A 17,489-nucleotide genomic window follows, 5' to 3' on the forward strand; every position below is an offset into this window, starting at 1 on the left:
AAGTTAGGTGGGTTGAATGCCTGTCCAACTAGTCCATCCCTTAACAGTTATTTTTAAATAAGCTTTTCTGCAACTGCCCTTTTAGCTCCCTCCCACTAGACTAGTGAAAGTAAAGCTGCTTGGGTGTCTGTGGCCCAGTTCATTTTAGAAAATCAATTTATTTTAGGAAAACAATTTGATATACTAGTGGCATCCAAAGATGTATCAGTACCAGATGTGTTCCCCCTCACTGCTTGCGCAGACAGGCGCAGTGCATGCTCACTGTAGGTATAGCCACAGTACATTGTGCAAACATGAAGATATGTTCATAGTTAAAATAAAACCTGTTAACATTTTGGTATTTTTAAAACATATTTAGACCTTCAAAATTTTCTGCTACAATTAGCCTAAGAGTGCATATTTAATTTGCTTTCTTTGCTTTTTGTGTGATAGTAGGTACTAATAATTCAGAAATGGAACAAAAGAAGATTAAAGAGAGAACTCAGAAGCATTTGGATGACTATGCCAGAAGAGGACTGCGCACTCTGTGTATTGCTAAGAAGGTATTCCTTTTATTATATATTTTTAAGAATGTTTACAGTCTGTGACCAGCCTGAGTGGTATCACCAGTGGAGTAGACATCACCGCTTCTGAACAGATGCTTCCATTGCCACATTTTGTTTATCCTTATGTTCTTTCAGGAGGGATTTGTAAGTTGACCCAAATAAATTCTTGACTTCCATTAGATTGCCATAGTTGCTGTCAGTTCAGGATGCCAAGCAGCTTAATAGCCTAATTCTAAAACAGGGGTGGTCAAATAGCCTGATTTTTCTTCAAGAGTCCTGAGCAGGTCTGCTTGTGTGAAACTTACCCTGGTTGGAATTACAGACACAGAAAACAAATTAAGTCAGACCTGGTTTATTGGGTTTCACAAACAGTTTGCAGTGTTACAAGCTCTGGATGCAAAACTTAAGTGATGTTTTGAGATTCCATTTTAAATTCAAAGCTGCTCAGAAGTAAAATTCCGTAGGGATTGAAACAGGCAAGAAACCTCTTTACAAAGGCTTATGGAAGGTGAAAGTACATGCTGTGTAGCTGTACAGTCATCAAGCTGTATACAGCTGTGCAGTGATACTGTGGCTGTGTCAATGCTGCAATTAAAGAGTGGTAGGGAGAGTATACTACGCTTACTGGCCTGCCTACCTTCCATCTAAATGGAAATCTGTCAGGCAGCTCCAGGAACCTGCAGGATGCTAGTGACTAATCTGGCTTGTGAAGCCTGGGAAAGTAATCTAACACTATGAACATCGTACTAATTCCATGGACATGTTGGGGCACATAAGTAATGCACTGCCAGGGACTGTGCTTCTAGGTTAAGTGTGTGGACAGCAGAAGTAACTGTGAGGACACTTTTGAGGCGCCTTTGAAAACACAGTGTAGATACATGCTGTATGTCTTCTCTCCCTCTGTAGGTGATGAGTGATGCAGAATATGCAGAGTGGTTAAATCATCGTTTTTTAGCGGAAACCAGTATTGACAATAGGGAGGCACTGCTGTTTGAATCTGCCGTCAGGCTTGAGACCGAACTAACTTTGCTTGGTAGGTAGAAAATGCTGTAACTCCCAGGAAACTGCTTATGATGTTTATAATTGGAATTTACCTGCAGAGAGCTGTGCTAAACTCAGTTTGTGTAACACACAGCTTCCTACAGATCTAGAATTTATTGTGACTCCTGAATTTTCATAAATCTTGCTGGTAAGTTTGTACTAGTTGTAAAACACACTGAAGACAGCAAGTGCTCTTCTGTTGTTTGTAAAGTTTTACTGATTTTTTTTTTTCTTTTTTTAATTGGGTTTCTTTTTTTTGTGCTCACTAGAGTTTTTAAGTGTTATCATAACAAGCACATGAAATGATAATAAAAAATCACAAGCCTGCCTGGGCAAATGTTCACAGGGATCCCACTTCTGGGCATGTTTTCCATCGCTGTTGCATTTGTGGCACAGCAGGTATGCTTGTGCTATGTCCTCCTGTAATAACATGTAGGTAAGAAGTGAGGCATGCTTCTGCAGGAGCCTTTCCTCTGATGGTCATTCAGCTGTGCAGAAATGGGGAGGCCAAAACAAAATGAAAAATGTTTGGTGTAGATGTGTAAAAGGTAAACTGCAGGCAGTCTGGAGTAATAGTTCTAGAGGACTGCCCAGCAAATAACATTTGGAAAACAAAGTGCAAACACCTGGCTTTGGTGGTAAAGGCAGCTCATGCTAGAAGCTGAAGAAAGGCAGATCCTATTGTGTGGAAAGGTGTTGCTTCCCTCATTTTGTGCCACATCTGCTCAGGGCAAATGCCATAAACCTTGATACTAAAAGGAATTCTGGGATTGCTGGCATGCTTCTCGAGAGAAGCCATAGCAGTGCTGCTAGCTGCTGTAGTTTTAAGGGATGATGTGCTATACAGGTACACTTTGCACTAGAGTCAGCAGAGGGAAGTCTAGTTCCTGTGGAGACCTGCTGTCCTGTTGGCCAAGGCACTTCTTTGTCTTGTGTCTCTGGTGGGACAGTAAACAATATGGGTTGGCCCTAACATTAAAGGGAGTGAGAATAAGAAGGGTAAATAGCTTCATACTGCCAAGGTGCTTGCTTTCAGTACCTCTATTAGCTTAGTTACCCCTGCCTGGGACATATATACATTGTGATCTGCAGGGTAGAACTACTTATAGCACTTCTCATTCTTCTTCTCTGAGCCTTCCTTTGCTTTCTTAATAAACCTTACCTGGTGTAGCTGCAGCTGTAACTCTGACTGTCCTCTTAGGACTGAGAAACGAAGACTTTGTCCTCACAGAACAACAAGCAAAAATTCAAATCATCTCAGTATTGCCAGGATCATGGAGGACAGCAATGGTTTGTAGTCGACTGCATAGGCAGGTATAAAATTGATATGGCTATATATAAAGCCTTAGGCCTGTATTTGAATGGAAATCTATTTCTGGAAAGAATAGTCCTAATGTGCAGTACTTAACTAAGCACAGATTTGGATCTCAGCAGTATATGTATTGAAGCTGGCTTCTGTTGGATTATGAAGTGATCAAGTACCTCAGAAGGGGAGTGTTAAGTGTATAGAGTGCCCAAGTTAAAACAACATTTTCCTCTCTTCCTACAATGCGTGGCAGTGTCTCAAAGAAGCTTGCATCAAATAGATCCCAGCATCTTCCTTCCTGCCTCTTTTGTTGACTTGCATCAAAACGCAGGCAGAGTGCAGAGCAAGGACCTGGATGTTTTTGTCCTCCCGGTGACCAGGGGCCATGAGCTGTGTGCCCTGTTGGCAGTTACTTACTGAAGAAATTGCAGTAGCATAAGAAATTTGCCAGACCTTTTGGCTCTTATCCATCCCCATATGACAGTCAGTGCTTTATGCACAAATTGCTGGCTAGAGTCACACACTAGAATCATGCTAGGAGGGAAAACTTTGGTTTGAATTTTATTGTTTGTTTTTCAGAATGAACCTAGCTGCAACTGGCTGAAGTTTCTTTCTGAGAAACTTTCTTAGCCTGAGAATCCCACAAGCCAAACCATGTCTCCTGGTTATGATTTAGTACCCTTTGTATTGTGAAAAAGCCATGAAAATGTCCTCTACCGTAGTAAGTCACTGGCACTGCAGCTTTTCAGAGATGGTTCTGCTTCATGCTGATGTTGTGTTGCCTTACTATTACCAGAACAGAAGGTTTTGTAAGCTGGTTTTAGGGACATAGGTCTGCCTATTGTGCACACCAGAAAAGAGGGTATCTCTGTTAAAGTCTCTGTATTTTTTTTCTGAAAGTGTTTCTATAACCACTAAGGGGTGTGTGTTAGAGCCAGTGCTTCCTCCCTGTGGGGGAGTATGTCAAGGTTGGCAGTGTGGGCAGGAGGATGGGCAAAACAGAGTTCAGTGCTATGAATTGAAAAGACCTGGGACAGGAGGTACCACAGCGATGAGTGGTTGAGAAACCTGATGATGAATGGCAGGTTTTTGCAGCAGTGTGCAAAAATATGATATAAGAAGAGGGGATTTTGGTGTGAAAAAGGTGAGGGCTTGGGACAAGAGGTACAGAGAATTCCACCTGGAGCAGAGTTGAGAAGTGGACCTTGAGATAGGAAGCATCGAGGTGATACATGAAAGAAGGTTTGGGGTATTCTGAGGTAGGAGGGAGTGGGAATAATGGCGTATATTTGTCATGAGAAGCTTGGTGGTCTGTGTCCCACAGCCACTATGGGATGAAACAACTGTGAGAATGAGAAAAGTTGGCTTAAAAAGGTCTTGTGAAGAATTGAAGGCCCCTGAGGCTGTAATGAGGTGTTGTCTTTAACCCCAGCCAGCAACTAAGTACCACACAGCTGCTGGCTCACTCCTCCCTGCTCCCAGTGGGATGCGGAGAATTGGAAAAAAAAGTAAAATTTGTGGGTTGAGATAAGAACAGTTTAGTAACTAAAATAATAATAATAGTAGTAATGAAAAGGAACATAACAAAAAGAGAGAGAAATAAAACCCAAGAAAAGACAAGTGATGCACAATGCAGTTGCTCACCACCCACTGACTGATGCCTGAGCAGTGATCTGCCCCTCCCGGCCGACTCCCCCCAGTTTATATACTGAGCATGATGTTCTATGCTATGGAATAGCCCTTTAGCTAGTTCGGGTCAGCTGTCCTGGCCATGCTCCCTCCCAGCTTCTCGTGCACCTCCTCGCTGGCAGAGCACGAAAAATCCTTAACTTAGGATAAGCGCTGCTTAGCAACAACTAAAACATTGGTGTGTTATCAGCATTATTCTCACACTAAATCCAAAACACAGCACTGTACCAGCTACTAGGAATAAAATTAACTATCCCAGCTGAAACCAGGACACGAGGGTATGTGTCAACAATGTCACATGTGAGGGGCTCTGGGACACAAAGGTGTGGAAGGGAGGAATTCCCAAGCATGTCCCAGTAGGGTGTCTGTTTTGGGATATGGATACACACAGAGGACCATCTTGTTCTGTCACTCTTGCAGCGTTTTGGTTTTGGAAATACAGCAGCACTAATCCTTCTGCTTGTCTAAATTAAGGTGCCACTGGCATTGAAGATCGCCTGCAGGAGGGTGTTCCAGACACAATACAGGCGTTACGGAAAGCGGGAATAAAAATATGGATGCTGACAGGTGACAAGAGAGAGACAGCTGTCAACATTGCCTATGCTTGTAAACTGCTGGAACCAGATGACAGAATCTTCACTCTCAAATCACAGAGTAGGGTGAGTGGAAAACTATACTTTTCTTCAAAAAAATTTTTTTTTCTCTGCTGAAAAATTCAGTCAGGCTATATCACAGGGCAATACGGAAAAATAAAATGATCTCTGCTTTCCCAACCAACCAAAGACAGCATGATTTATTGGAAGATGAAAATACTGGAAAACTGACAGTTTGCTTCCTTGCAGGTCAAATATGAAATCTTTTATGTGTATGTAACATCTGTTTCTTTATTTACAGTCCCTAAATAATGATTAATTATTTTAATTGAATAGACTGCTTAATTTTTCTTTGTGGTAGGTGTGAGGTATCGCAACCCAGACTGGACAGACCAGGAAGTGGTGTTTAATTCGAAATTCCCTCAGGCTAAATTAAGGTGAAATGACACCAAACAATCAGTTAAAGATTTTATTTATGACAGAAGCAAACTGAACTGGGGAGGCGTGATAGTAGGTGGCGGGGTTTCTCACAACAGGAATTGGCATAAGACTACTTCTGTAAACCGTGTAACCATATACATCAATTCAGGGGATAAGAAGATCCCTCCCGTTGAGTCACGAGGTTCAGAGCAGACCCCCTTGCTTTCTAGACTCCTCCTCAGAGAAGGGCCCAGGGGCGGCTGGATCTACTCTTAGTCTCAGACTTGGTTAACGTTTTATATCTTGAAATGGATGAGGTATAGGGATTGTGGAAAAGGAAAGAGAGAAGAAGACAGAGAGAGAAAAAGGAAGAGAGAAAGATTTCACCGGTCCTAGGTCCGGCATCGGTTCAGTCGACCGAGAGGTCCAGTCAGCCAAGGGGTCCAGTTCCGGTGGGCTTGCGCACCTGGGGCTTCAGTTTGTGTCCTTTTATCATCCTTGCCCCCTTTCGGGCAGGCACCCAAACAGGTTAATGAGCAGTTTGTGAGCCTTTGGGCTTGGGGGTCATTTGTGGAGTAACTTCTCCTTCCCTGCAGACATGGCCATTGTTTGATCTTTGTATCAGAACAGCTCATCAGAACAGGGAGCTGTGCACCCTGCAGCACGCCCTCCCTCTCCTGTTGCTGACATCTGAGGTGATGGGCTTTTCACCTGGGTTCCTTGCTGTGTAGGGTTTGTCTTTAAGCAGAACTTGCCCCACCACAATGTTTGAGACATTAACTCTTTCAGTCTCTCACAGACAGAAAAGTACTTAACTGCAAGGTTCAAGCAAATGATTTATTTGAACTTCACTTACAGACTTAACACGCCACTATTGCAGGTTTTACAGATACAATGGAGGAATGCACTATTGCAATTTTTTAAGGCAAGAGTAGTACATTATTACAACCACAAGCGATTCACAGACAACCACAACTGCATTTACAAACTTAAAGCATAAACAATATTCACTTACCCCTCCAGGTAAGGGCTCTCAATCCCAGGGAAGTTACCTTGACCGGCATCCTGATCAATGGGGGGGGGGGCAGGGTTTCCTTCGCAAGCCAACCCATTTCCAACCTGAATCTTAGAGGTTTTATCCCCTGACTTGTGGAATGGTGTGTATGACTATGTCTGAGTGGATTATGATATATGCCTAAATGGTCTATGTATATCTGAGTGGAGTTTCCCCTTATCTTTCCTTTGTTGGTCTGTGATTGTTTGAATACACAAGGTTGTCATTTGAAACTGAAGCTGAAACCCTCCAGGTTTTGGTTTTTTTTTTACCTTGCTTCCTCAGGCAACTGAATAGTGGTTGGATTGAGACTCTGGGCATACTATTTGTTAAGGGATTTCAAGGCTCAGTTCAGGTTTTGGTTCTTTGAATGGCACAGCCACCGCCCTGTTTAGTTTATCAGACCACCCAGGGCTAAGCTATCTACACAGCTCCCTGTGAGTCGTCTCAGCAGAGACACAGGGCCTCAAGGCAATCCAAGGCTGGGTTGATTTTGTAACCCCCATGAGTCGCCTGTGTGCACCAGACATGGTGAAACTTGTTTGTGAACTACAAGCCAGACAATCCACGCAGTAGGTTGGAGAGTTGACATGCTTCACATGTTATTAGAGATTTCAAATGGCTGTAAGTTACAGCATATTAGTAATGTAAGAATTATTGTTATGCAAATTCTATTGAATTCAGTTTTGTGCTGCTTTGTGTGGTATATTCCCTCAGCCCTGCTTGCCTTGCATAAATGTACAAAGAGTTGTCGCATTAAAGTACATTGCACACTATTCAAGAAAACTAATCTGCCAACAATTTTGTCAGAGAAAAAGCCCACCTTCTCCCCACCACTCAGTAATTGAGTCATGTGATAAAGAGTGGTTAAGAATGCTGCTGGTTTGGGTGGCAGGTTTAATCCTACTTGATTGTTATGTCTTCTTGTGGATGCTTATAACCAGCCGTTTTTCAAATCTTGATTTTTCTCAATTTTGGGTTTCTTAAGAGAGACATTACTAACTGTAGCTGGTAAAGCCAACATATCATATGTCTCTCCTCAGAGGAGAGCCATGAAATCTGAGACTTCTCTAAAGGACTGGAGGATTTTTCTAAGACCTTTCCTTTTTCTTTTTCTTTCTGCTTATATGTTACTTTAGAAATTCAATTTGTATCTGCCGTAGAAGATTGTGTGGCAAGTGGTAACTCTGGGGAAAATAAAGTGAAAAAGAAAGGATTTTTAGTCCAGTTGTAGTTGAGGAAAGCTTGGGGTTTGATTTTTGCTAACACTTTTTTCTTCCTTTTTTCCTACTGGTGAACAAGTGTCTTACTTAACAGTGAGAACTGAGCCCCTTTTGCAGAAGTGCTCATCCTCCCTCTAACTGGGCTTTGAAATAAAAAATACACAGGATTTGATACTGTTGCATTTCAAAGTAAAGTCATGAGAAGATTAAAGAATATGTATTTTCTTCTATATAGCACATGCATGACATATATTGATACCAAGAATCTTTTGGGCATCTTATATTGATTCTGACAAAGTAAAAAATTCCACAAGGCCAGTTCTTCAGTAATTCATTGCAGCTCATCTATAATCTGATTTGAAATGCACTTTTGGCTTTGCATGCCAGACAAAAGAAATGTAGAGAGCAAAAGTCTTCTATAAAAGCTGCATTTATATTACAGAATCCTTAATGGTTGGTTTTTCTGCTAGTCTATGAACATTTTCTGATTTGCTTCAGTTTTTTCCCTTCTAGTACAATACCCAAGCCAATCTACTTAAGCAAAGTTAAATCACAGGCCCTTTTATTAACAACAGACTGCATCCTTTGTGATTTTAAAGGGTTATTCAGCCTCATGTTTGAGCCTTTCTGGATTCAAGTGAAAATGCTACACAAGGGCAGCATTTGGCCTTTTCTCCATATGTATGTTATAAATTGAAAAGGGAGCCAGAACACAAGCAGTATTTAATAAGTTGCCTTTCTCTTGTCTTTAATTAGGATGCCTGTGCCTTGGTGATGAGCAAAATTTTAGAAGGGATCCAGAAGAATACTTCTGCCAGCAAAAAAACCAGTCAGAAACTTGGGAGTGTTTCTGCAAGTCCCTCCACCCAAGCTCCAGGGTTCAGTGCAGGCCTGGTTATTGATGGAAGGACTTTAGAGCATGTCCTTCATGACAGCCTACAGAGTATTTTCTTGGAACTCACAGAAAAATGTCGGGCTGTAGTCTGCTGCCAAGCCACACCACTGCAGAAGAGTATTGTGGTCAGACTGGTGCGAAATAAGCTAAAGGCAATGACATTAGCTGTAGGTGAGTCCTGTGGTTATCTTCTCTGAAAAGAAGTAGAAACCTGTTTCTTCTCTTCTATATTTTTGTTAATTTCTGTCACAAAATTTACTTTACAAGGAAGATAATCCTTTGAATCATAGTTGTCTCTGGCAGAAAATGATGTTAGTCTTCTGACCTAGCAAATCTAGTCCATAAACTTATTCATGGTGATGTAAAGCAACAAGAGCAGCAGTCATGCACAGTGTTATGTAACATGTCCAAAGGAGCAAGTAAGGGGATTTTCTTTGTCATTCTCCATCACAACCCTCCAAAATAGGGAGGGATAGGGGAGATGACTCACTGTGATTTCAAACACCCATATTTTCTGTTCCAGCATACCAACTAAATTCTGACAGAAGGAACAGCTAATATCCATTTGGAGAATATAGCTAGGTTCAGTCAGGCCTTCCAGTTATTAATCTTGCTTTCTGTAGGATTTTTCATAGGCTGCACTGCTGGCCATAAAAATGTTTTTCTCTGAACTCTCTGGTGTTCTTGTATATTTGTCTTTTCCTGCCACCTCCATGGCGATGTGATAGCCGGCAAAGCTGCCTCCAGGTTGCATTCCAAATAAAAGAGGTTAGTTTTGATTTTTTCCTCTTTTCTTTTTTCTGTAGGTGATGGTGCCAATGATGTCAGTATGATCCAGGTGGCTGACACTGGTGTGGGAATATCAGGCCAAGAAGGCATGCAGGTAGTGTATACAAAGACAGCTGCAAATGACATCAGACTCCATTTTAAATTGGTTCAGAGTTTACTCTGGAGGCCCAGTGGCTCCACAGTCCATTACCATACACAGGCAAGAGTTTGCAGCCTGACCTGACACCCAGGCCTCAGCACTCTTGCAGGAGCGCTTGGAAGCTGAATGCTGCAGGAGTTCAAACTCCAAACAACAGAGCTTGCTGCCTGTCACCAAACTCCTTATTACTCATGTCCTGCCAGGAAGCAAGTAGCCTAACCATCAGTCATATCTGTGCGGTTGTGTGATAATAATAGACAGCCATGTTCCTGCCTATGTTGTGTTGGACTGAGCTGTGTGTGTTAGTGTAAAACGTTGTATGGGGGGGCTCAGATCTGAGTAAGGGTAAGACTGTAAGAACTATGTATAAAAAATCTTAAAATAAGAATTTCCAACAGCAGGTAGGTTGCTCACTTGGCAGTATCTGAAGCTTATCTTTAACAGTTTGGATACTAACATGTCCTTTCCTTCACATGTGTTGCAGGCTGTGATGGCAAGTGACTTTGCAATCTCTCAGTTTAGACACCTCAAGAAGCTGCTGCTTGTCCATGGTCACTGGTGTTACACCAGACTTACCAACATGGTGCTTTACTTCTTCTACAAGAATGTGGTATGTAGCTGTCCCATCCCAGGGAAATCACAGTTTACGTATTTGAGAGCGCTGAAGGGTTTAATGGGGCTTTGTATTCTTCTTTAGTTTCTATTGTGAATGGGTTCAAAAAGACATAAAAAGCATATGTCAAACAATTCAGTTTCCCATTTATGTCTGCAGAGACATATAGTTTCAAAGTGTGGCATGAACTCCACAGCATTTATACTTAATTTTCCACAGATTACTGTAACCAGACCTAAGATCTGCCTGTTTTCCTCCTGGCTTTAAAAACACTTGTCCATGGGTAACATTTTGTCATGTCGTCTTTGACTTTTCAGGCCTATGTGAACCTCCTGTTCTGGTACCAGTTCTTCTGTGGGTTTTCAGGCACATCAATGACTGACTATTGGATCTTGATTCTTTTCAATCTCCTTTTTACATCGGTGCCACCCATCGTTTATGGTGTCTTAGACAAAGATGTGCCTGCGGAGATACTCATGCAGCTCCCACAGCTGTACATGACAAGCCAGAAATCTGTGGTAGGTTACGGAATTCTTGACCTGAAGCAAATTGAAATGGTCAGCTTTTAAGCCATTTCTGTGTTTCTTTCCTTCATGGTTCACATCAGGCAAACTTGAAGCTTAAAACCACTTTCTCTGTTAGAGAAATAGGCCTTTCTCTATAGGCCTGTGCACAAATGTATGTGCACAAATAAAAGCTGTTTTTTCAAAAGTTTTTTTTAGGTTCTTTTCAGCCATACACCCAATCTTATCAGACATTTAGATGATAAGAGAAATTAAGGACTTCAGGTGAAACAATGTGCTAGATAAATATCATTACCAGCATGTTCACTTCATTCACTGCCTCAGCTGTCAAAATACTTGCTCAAAATGGGTTTCTTTTGAGCATCTGGGCTTAACTTTTAAAGATAAGGGCACTAGATACTGGCTTTTTACTGTCATATAAGGGTCTCAGCTGCAAATTAATGAGGAATGGACAAGAACCAGAGCAGATTCCTTTCAAATAATCCTCAAGAAAGTTCTGTCATTCAGGGTTCTTTTCCTCTTACGGGTATGTTCTGGAATGTGCTGGTGGCAGTTTTCTCCCATCTGAAAACACTATACGTCATATCTGCTCTATAAGTAAATTCTGTCCAAACATTTAGCACAGAAAGCCACAGGGAGTAGGGGGTAGTTTCTGAATCAGAATTACATAAATCAGTAAGCTTTTTCCTGGTTTCTGCTTTGCTTAGCATGAATTCTAGCAAAATTTTAACTTTATCTTTTTTTTTTTTAGTTTAACACTTAATTAAAATAATATTTTTATTATAGCAATTGAAGGCAGTGACATACTGAGCCCGAGACAGAATAGATACTAGTAACCCAGAGAGAGGAAACACTGAGCATATGAGTCATCTAAACCTCACCATTTTCTTTATGATCATAGCCTTTCAATAACAGATTTGACATTAGGAAGCCTTTCATTACAGAGAGGGTGGTCAAGCACTGGAACAGGCTTCCTAGAGAGGTGGTCAATGCCCCAAGCCTGTCAGTGTTTAAGAGGCATTTGGACAATGCCCTTAACAAAATGCTTTAACTTGTGGTCAGCCCTGAATTGGTCAGGCAGTTGGACTAGATGATCATTGTAGGTCCCTCCCAACTGGAATATTCTATTCTGTTCTGTTTTGTTCTATTCTAAAAAATACTGTTAACAAAAATGAGCTACAACATGTTGTGTACTAGTTGCACAGTCTCATCTGTATAAACTGACAGAAGTCTAGGTCTGGTTTAGAAGGGAAAGAAGGATATACAGTGAGGGGAAAATTTATTTTGTTTGTTCATGGACTTTACATTTCTTTTTACATACAGGTAAATATTTTATGTTGCTTGGTTTATGATACTTTTGCAAAACTAAGTACTCTTTTGATACCAATCTGAGCCTCTGTAGTCTGCACTTTGTCAGTCACAGAGACTTTTGAATAAGTAAAGGTTAGAAGGCCTCAGGATTCTGCCCTTTATTTTGATCTTCAGGATATGTACAGTGATCTGAGCTGAGATGAAGGTTTTGAGGCAACATAATCAGAATTACTGCATTACACAATAGTTTTTCTCCTTCCTCCCTTTTTTTTTTCCCTTTTTATCAGAGTTTTTCCTCTTTTGTCTAGCATAACATTGCCTTGATCTGTGGTTGGAGTTATTAAGTAGTATACCATTTCCTTTCTTGCATGGAAGCACACTGAAATAATTGTTTCAAATTAAGTGCAGTACAGAAGAAAGAGAAATGCTTTAAAAGATGTAGTATCACAATATTGCACCATGACATCACAAGTGTACAGCTCTGTATAAGCTATAAAAATGGACAGTAACTTGGATTCATCTTTAGTAATTTAAAGCACTTCCCTGACAGGCAAATAAGAATGTAAGTTTCCTACACCACCTCCACAGAGCCGTTCACTTCTTGAAAGGGCTGAATGGCTTTTTGGAGAAACGCATCTCTCTCCAGTACTTGTAGAGGAAGTCCTGGGTGGCTAGACTGCTCACCTGTGTGTCTCAATTTAGTGCCTGAAGGAATGGGATCTGAGCCAGGGCACATGGAACTGGTTTTATAAGCGGTTGAGCTGTCATAGCAGTTTGCTGCCACTGAGCGAGGAAGGCTTATTCCTTCTCCTCTTGTCCCTTCTTTTCTTCCCATTCCGTTTTCACCCACATAGTTAAACTACCTTCTTTGTGCCAGCTGGGTTGTCCCATCAGATCATTCCAGGAGCTGATTTCATTCACTAAAACAGCAACATGCTACTCCAGCAGAAAAGTGAATTGATTTCTCACACTCTAGTGAGTTAAGTTAGCTCACAGTGGAGTCTGGTCCGCACAGATGAGTCAACCAGCACAAATTAAGAGGCAGAAGCACGTGTACCAAAGAGAAGGGAGTGGAGATAGAAGAAAGGGGGACGTGGCATTCAGTGATGGTAAGCTGCTAGGCTAATTCACTGTCCCCTAGCCCTTTCCCTTCCTTAGTACTCAGTTAGGTAAGGCTCTGGTAGGACTGTTCAGGCAGAAACAGCTGTAAGATCAGAGTTCCTAGATCTGGCTGCTGATTTAAATACTAACAGTTAAGTACATGTGTGGAGTGAGCTCTTTATTCTTATTATCATAACACACAAAAGATGCCTCTTCATTGGGAAACTAACTGGAATTACTTCTGCAGATAATCTTTCCCCAAATCCAAATTAATACTAATTAAGGATGCAGCAATTTGTTCAATTTGTTTCAATGCCATTATCTTTTTTTCTTACAGGCTTACTTGCCTTCACCTTTCTGGATAACGTTGCTGGATGCTTTTTACCAAAGTCTCGTTTGCTTTTTTGTCCCTTACTTTGTAAGTGCTGGGTATGAAATACATTTATATATTTTGACATACTAAAAACCCAGGCAAATTAGAGAATAAAATGAAGTGCTTGATTTTACTTCCTCATATATAATTGTGTACTAACAGGATCATCATTGGAACTGAGCGGAACTGTGTGCATGCAAATATGTATGGTATTGAAACTGTTCATGCCATTTTGTGTATTAGGACTATACATAAAGAATATATTACGCTGACCACTGTCTTCCTTTACAGACTTACTGTGGCTCAGACATAGACATTTTTTCTTTTGGAAATCCTATAAACACAGCAGCGCTCTTCATAATACTGTTTCACCTTCTCATTGAGTGCAAGTCTGTGGTGAGTACTTTGTTTCCAAAAGAGTATATTCCTAACAGAGTATGTGCATACAGCTTTCATTAAAATTAAATGGAAGAGCTTCATATACAAAACAGAGTAAGTATAAAAGGGCCAAAACCTAAATATTTTATGTCACCATGTGAGCTCTCCTGCTGCAGCTGTCATTGGAGCCAATAGAATTACTCATATGACTAAAATTAACAAAATTTGGCCTCAGAATTATTTGTAAATAGCAAAAGGATCCTGCCTCATTAGGATATGGTGGTTTTGGGGATGTCAGTTTAGTTTTGCAAATGGTAGAACCAACCAGTGATCTACTGAGCCTTCGTTAGTTCCCAAAGCTTGCATCTCAAAGACAACAATGTGAACTGTTGATTTTGAATGCTTGGAACTGATGATCTACTCTGTGGCCAGTATAAACAATTCAGAGGTATATTTTGGTGCCAGAACTAGAGAACCGATACGCTACAGAAATGCTAGTCCAGTTTTTAATTAAGTCTGGGCAAGCTAAAGCATTAGCTTGGATAAATTTACAGCCCATACAAGGGTAATACTTGGCTATTTTTTATAATTTTAAAGAAAATAAAATAATATTTACAGTAGAAGGACACAGATTAATGGGTTTTATTTTTTCTCTGTCTTTTTTTGAAAAATATTTTTTAGGATTTTTTCATAATGGATGAAATTTCAAGTTGCAGCAGTGATAAAAATGTCTTTATTGAGACTATATGGGTAGCATGTGTGTATCCATGCTCTGAATAGGAAAACATTACTTAAATGGGTTTTATTTGGCATTTTTGAATATTGGCAAGCTGTCAGACCAGTGACAGTGTTGTTTCCATAGTAACTATTATAGCCATTTAGGTACAAAATCACAGAAACAGTTAATCAATGTCTCAAGGAAAATGTGTAAGGGTGGTGTCATATGAAGATCTTGCCTCCATTTGCTTGAGAAGGCTTTCTGTGTTGTCAGTGGATGAGGTGGTCATGAAAAATGTCATTCACACAGGAATCAAAAGCTATGCATTTAGTACAATAAAAAAAAAATTCAATGGCTGGGTTACCTATGAACTGTAGGAAGTGTGTGCACGTTCATAAATGCATGTGTACACACATACAGGTGTTACAGGTCTTTCTGTTTACAGCTTAAATCTGATTTTTTTCCTTTTTTGAATTACAGACTTGGATACATACAGTAGTTATAGTTGGCAGCATCCTGTTATACTTCGTCTTCACTCTGGCATTTGGGGCAACCTGTAAAACCCACAACCCCCCATCAAATCCTTATTGGATCATGGAAAAGCATATGACAGACCCAGTATTTTACTTAGTTTGCCTCCTGACTACTTGTGTTGCTCTGCTACCCAGGTGCGTTTCTGTTTAATAATTGCAGATTACTGTTGTTAGCAAAATTAGTTTTCTTGGAGTCAGTGATGCTATAAATCTCTCTAGATAGAGGTCTTCCTTGCCCCATGACCCCCAGTGTAAAGAAAATTTTGTAACTCTACCAGACCAAGCCATGTGAGGACAGCTCTTTAGTGACATGTTCTCAAAGTAAATTTCAGTAAATAAAAAATTCCTTTTGTGATTTATATTACATTAAATTTTTTATATTATATTAAATATTGTCTTTGGAGGGAAAAAACCAGTAATCTCTTTAACCACAGAATTCATAATTTATATACAAATCAGTTAAATTAGTGATCAAAGTTGAACATGTACTATATGTAGAAGTACTGTGCTTAGTCTGTGATTATTTGTGAAACCATTTTCTGTTTGAAATTTATGTCATGAATATATATATAAGAATATTTAGAATGAAGAATGCATGCATAGGCTTCTTTGTGGGGTGGAAACACGCTGATTAGATTTACAAGGGGTCCTGAGTTGTGTTTTTATCGTGCCTAATGTTTAAGTGTTTTGCCTCACTGAAGAAGTGCTAACTCTCAAGTTCAATAACTCATTCACCCTGGAAAGGCAGGAGTGTTGGGTGGAGGTCCTGGACACCAGCACGCTGAGCAGTGAGACAACTGAGTGAGCCAACAGAGAAAAACTGTGTGAAAATCAGTGAAAGAGACTTCATCAAACTCTCAGCCTAGCTCTATTTAGTAGCCACAGCCATCTTTCTTTCACTGGCTGAACATGAAATCAAGTCTGCAGCCTATTAGCGAAGTGCCTCCAGTGCTCATTTACTCATTCTGCTGCTGTAATGTCTCTTTCTTTCCCTCTTATATAATTTCAGAAAGAGTGGGACCTGAAACTGAATTGCACAGACAGATACTGAGAGAAGTGTTGAGGAGACTAACTGCTGTTTCCTCCTCACCTGACATCATTTTATATCATTAGGCACAGTCTGAGCACACTTTCTGGGTCAAGTGCTGCAGTACAGGCTGCATGAGTTGGCAATGCCACCAATAGGAAAGCTGGCAGAGCTGTGGCTGTAGGTGCCTGCAATAGTCACTAAGTATTTGAGTCCCCTTTGAACGCATCCCAATCTGTGTCTTAAGCATAACAGTCAGGGTTTTGCTGCACTCACTGGAGATCATAACTGGTAGCTTTGGTTCATACTTCAATTCAGCAGGACAAACCATGAGGTGCAAGCAACATGTACGCTCTTCCCTCCCCATCCCTGCTCTCAGCTTTCCATCAGATGGTGACAGCAGAGCCTTTTCTTTCACACACAGTAGATCTTCCTTACACAACAAATAAATTGATAAATGCTGTTCTAGGACCTTTTGGTAAGGCTGTAAAGAGCCTAGGTAGAAGAAGGCTTGCAGCTTGGTGACTGCTTCCAACATACAGGTGTTCAGTTTTGAAGATGACAGTGTTTTTCATGGTGAATTAAATGCAAAGTATTTAGCCTTACCAGTGAAATTCTTTTGAGTCTTTTGCACTCTCCCTGTGCCAATACCTCAGAATATTTATAGCTGTTGTGGCTAATTCAAGCTTTTCCACCTCAGTGATTTGAAGCAGAAGTGCCTGTTACGGAACCACTGCTGTCACACATATGTTTTTTTCTCCTTGCTTACTTCTGATGTAATCCTTTGTAAGGCGCTGAAAAGCCACCACTCAGCGGGGACTGTGAACCTAAAGGGTGCTCTACACCTAGCCTGAGGGAGTGAGATTGGGGCTTTCACTGGAGTTTTTAAGGAGCAGCTCTCCTACAGAGGGACAGATGTTGGATGCCCTGTTGACTGAAAATTCACTGCAAAAATCTACGATTAAAACTTTTGCCCAACCTAAGTTGCCAGTTAAGTCAGTTCTAATATGAATTATTCCTAGAGTTTAATTCTGGAACATCATTTGTACTCCATATTCCTCTTACTGCATGTGATGCTTGCTTTCTTTGGCCTTTGCTTTCATGTTCTTTCTTGCTTCTGGTGAATTCTCTGGCTCCTGCAAAAGTTAAGAATTTTAGAATGATGCTCTGCCTACTCTTCCCAGCTTTCCAGGGCTGTATTAGTGCTATATTATCAG

The 17,489-nt window shown here is 40.7% G+C and overlaps 1 protein-coding gene across 5 annotated transcripts in view; it reads left to right on the top strand.

Moving 5' to 3' along the window:
* Window positions 1-17,489, top strand: part of ATP10D (ATPase phospholipid transporting 10D (putative)) — a 58,995-nt gene that overhangs the window by 40,345 nt on the left and 1,161 nt on the right. For 3 of the 5 annotated variants that reach the window (XM_075025271.1, XM_075025287.1, XM_075025307.1), the window contains 10 exons: window positions 433-542; window positions 1,452-1,578; window positions 5,056-5,240; window positions 8,628-8,937; window positions 9,573-9,649; window positions 10,179-10,304; window positions 10,625-10,825; window positions 13,581-13,661; window positions 13,908-14,012; window positions 15,193-15,380. In XM_075025271.1, coding sequence (XP_074881372.1) covers window positions 433-542; window positions 1,452-1,578; window positions 5,056-5,240; window positions 8,628-8,937; window positions 9,573-9,649; window positions 10,179-10,304; window positions 10,625-10,825; window positions 13,581-13,661; window positions 13,908-14,012; window positions 15,193-15,380 — 1,510 coding nt within the window. The remainder of the gene's footprint in view (window positions 1-432; window positions 543-1,451; window positions 1,579-5,055; window positions 5,241-8,627; window positions 8,938-9,572; window positions 9,650-10,178; window positions 10,305-10,624; window positions 10,826-13,580; window positions 13,662-13,907; window positions 14,013-15,192; window positions 15,381-17,489) is intronic. The other 2 variants (XM_075025280.1, XM_075025297.1) reach the window with 2 other exon arrangements.

The sequence above is a fragment of the Buteo buteo genome, chromosome 1 (assembly GCF_964188355.1).
Source record: "Buteo buteo chromosome 1, bButBut1.hap1.1, whole genome shotgun sequence".
NCBI lineage: Eukaryota > Metazoa > Chordata > Aves > Accipitriformes > Accipitridae > Buteo > Buteo buteo.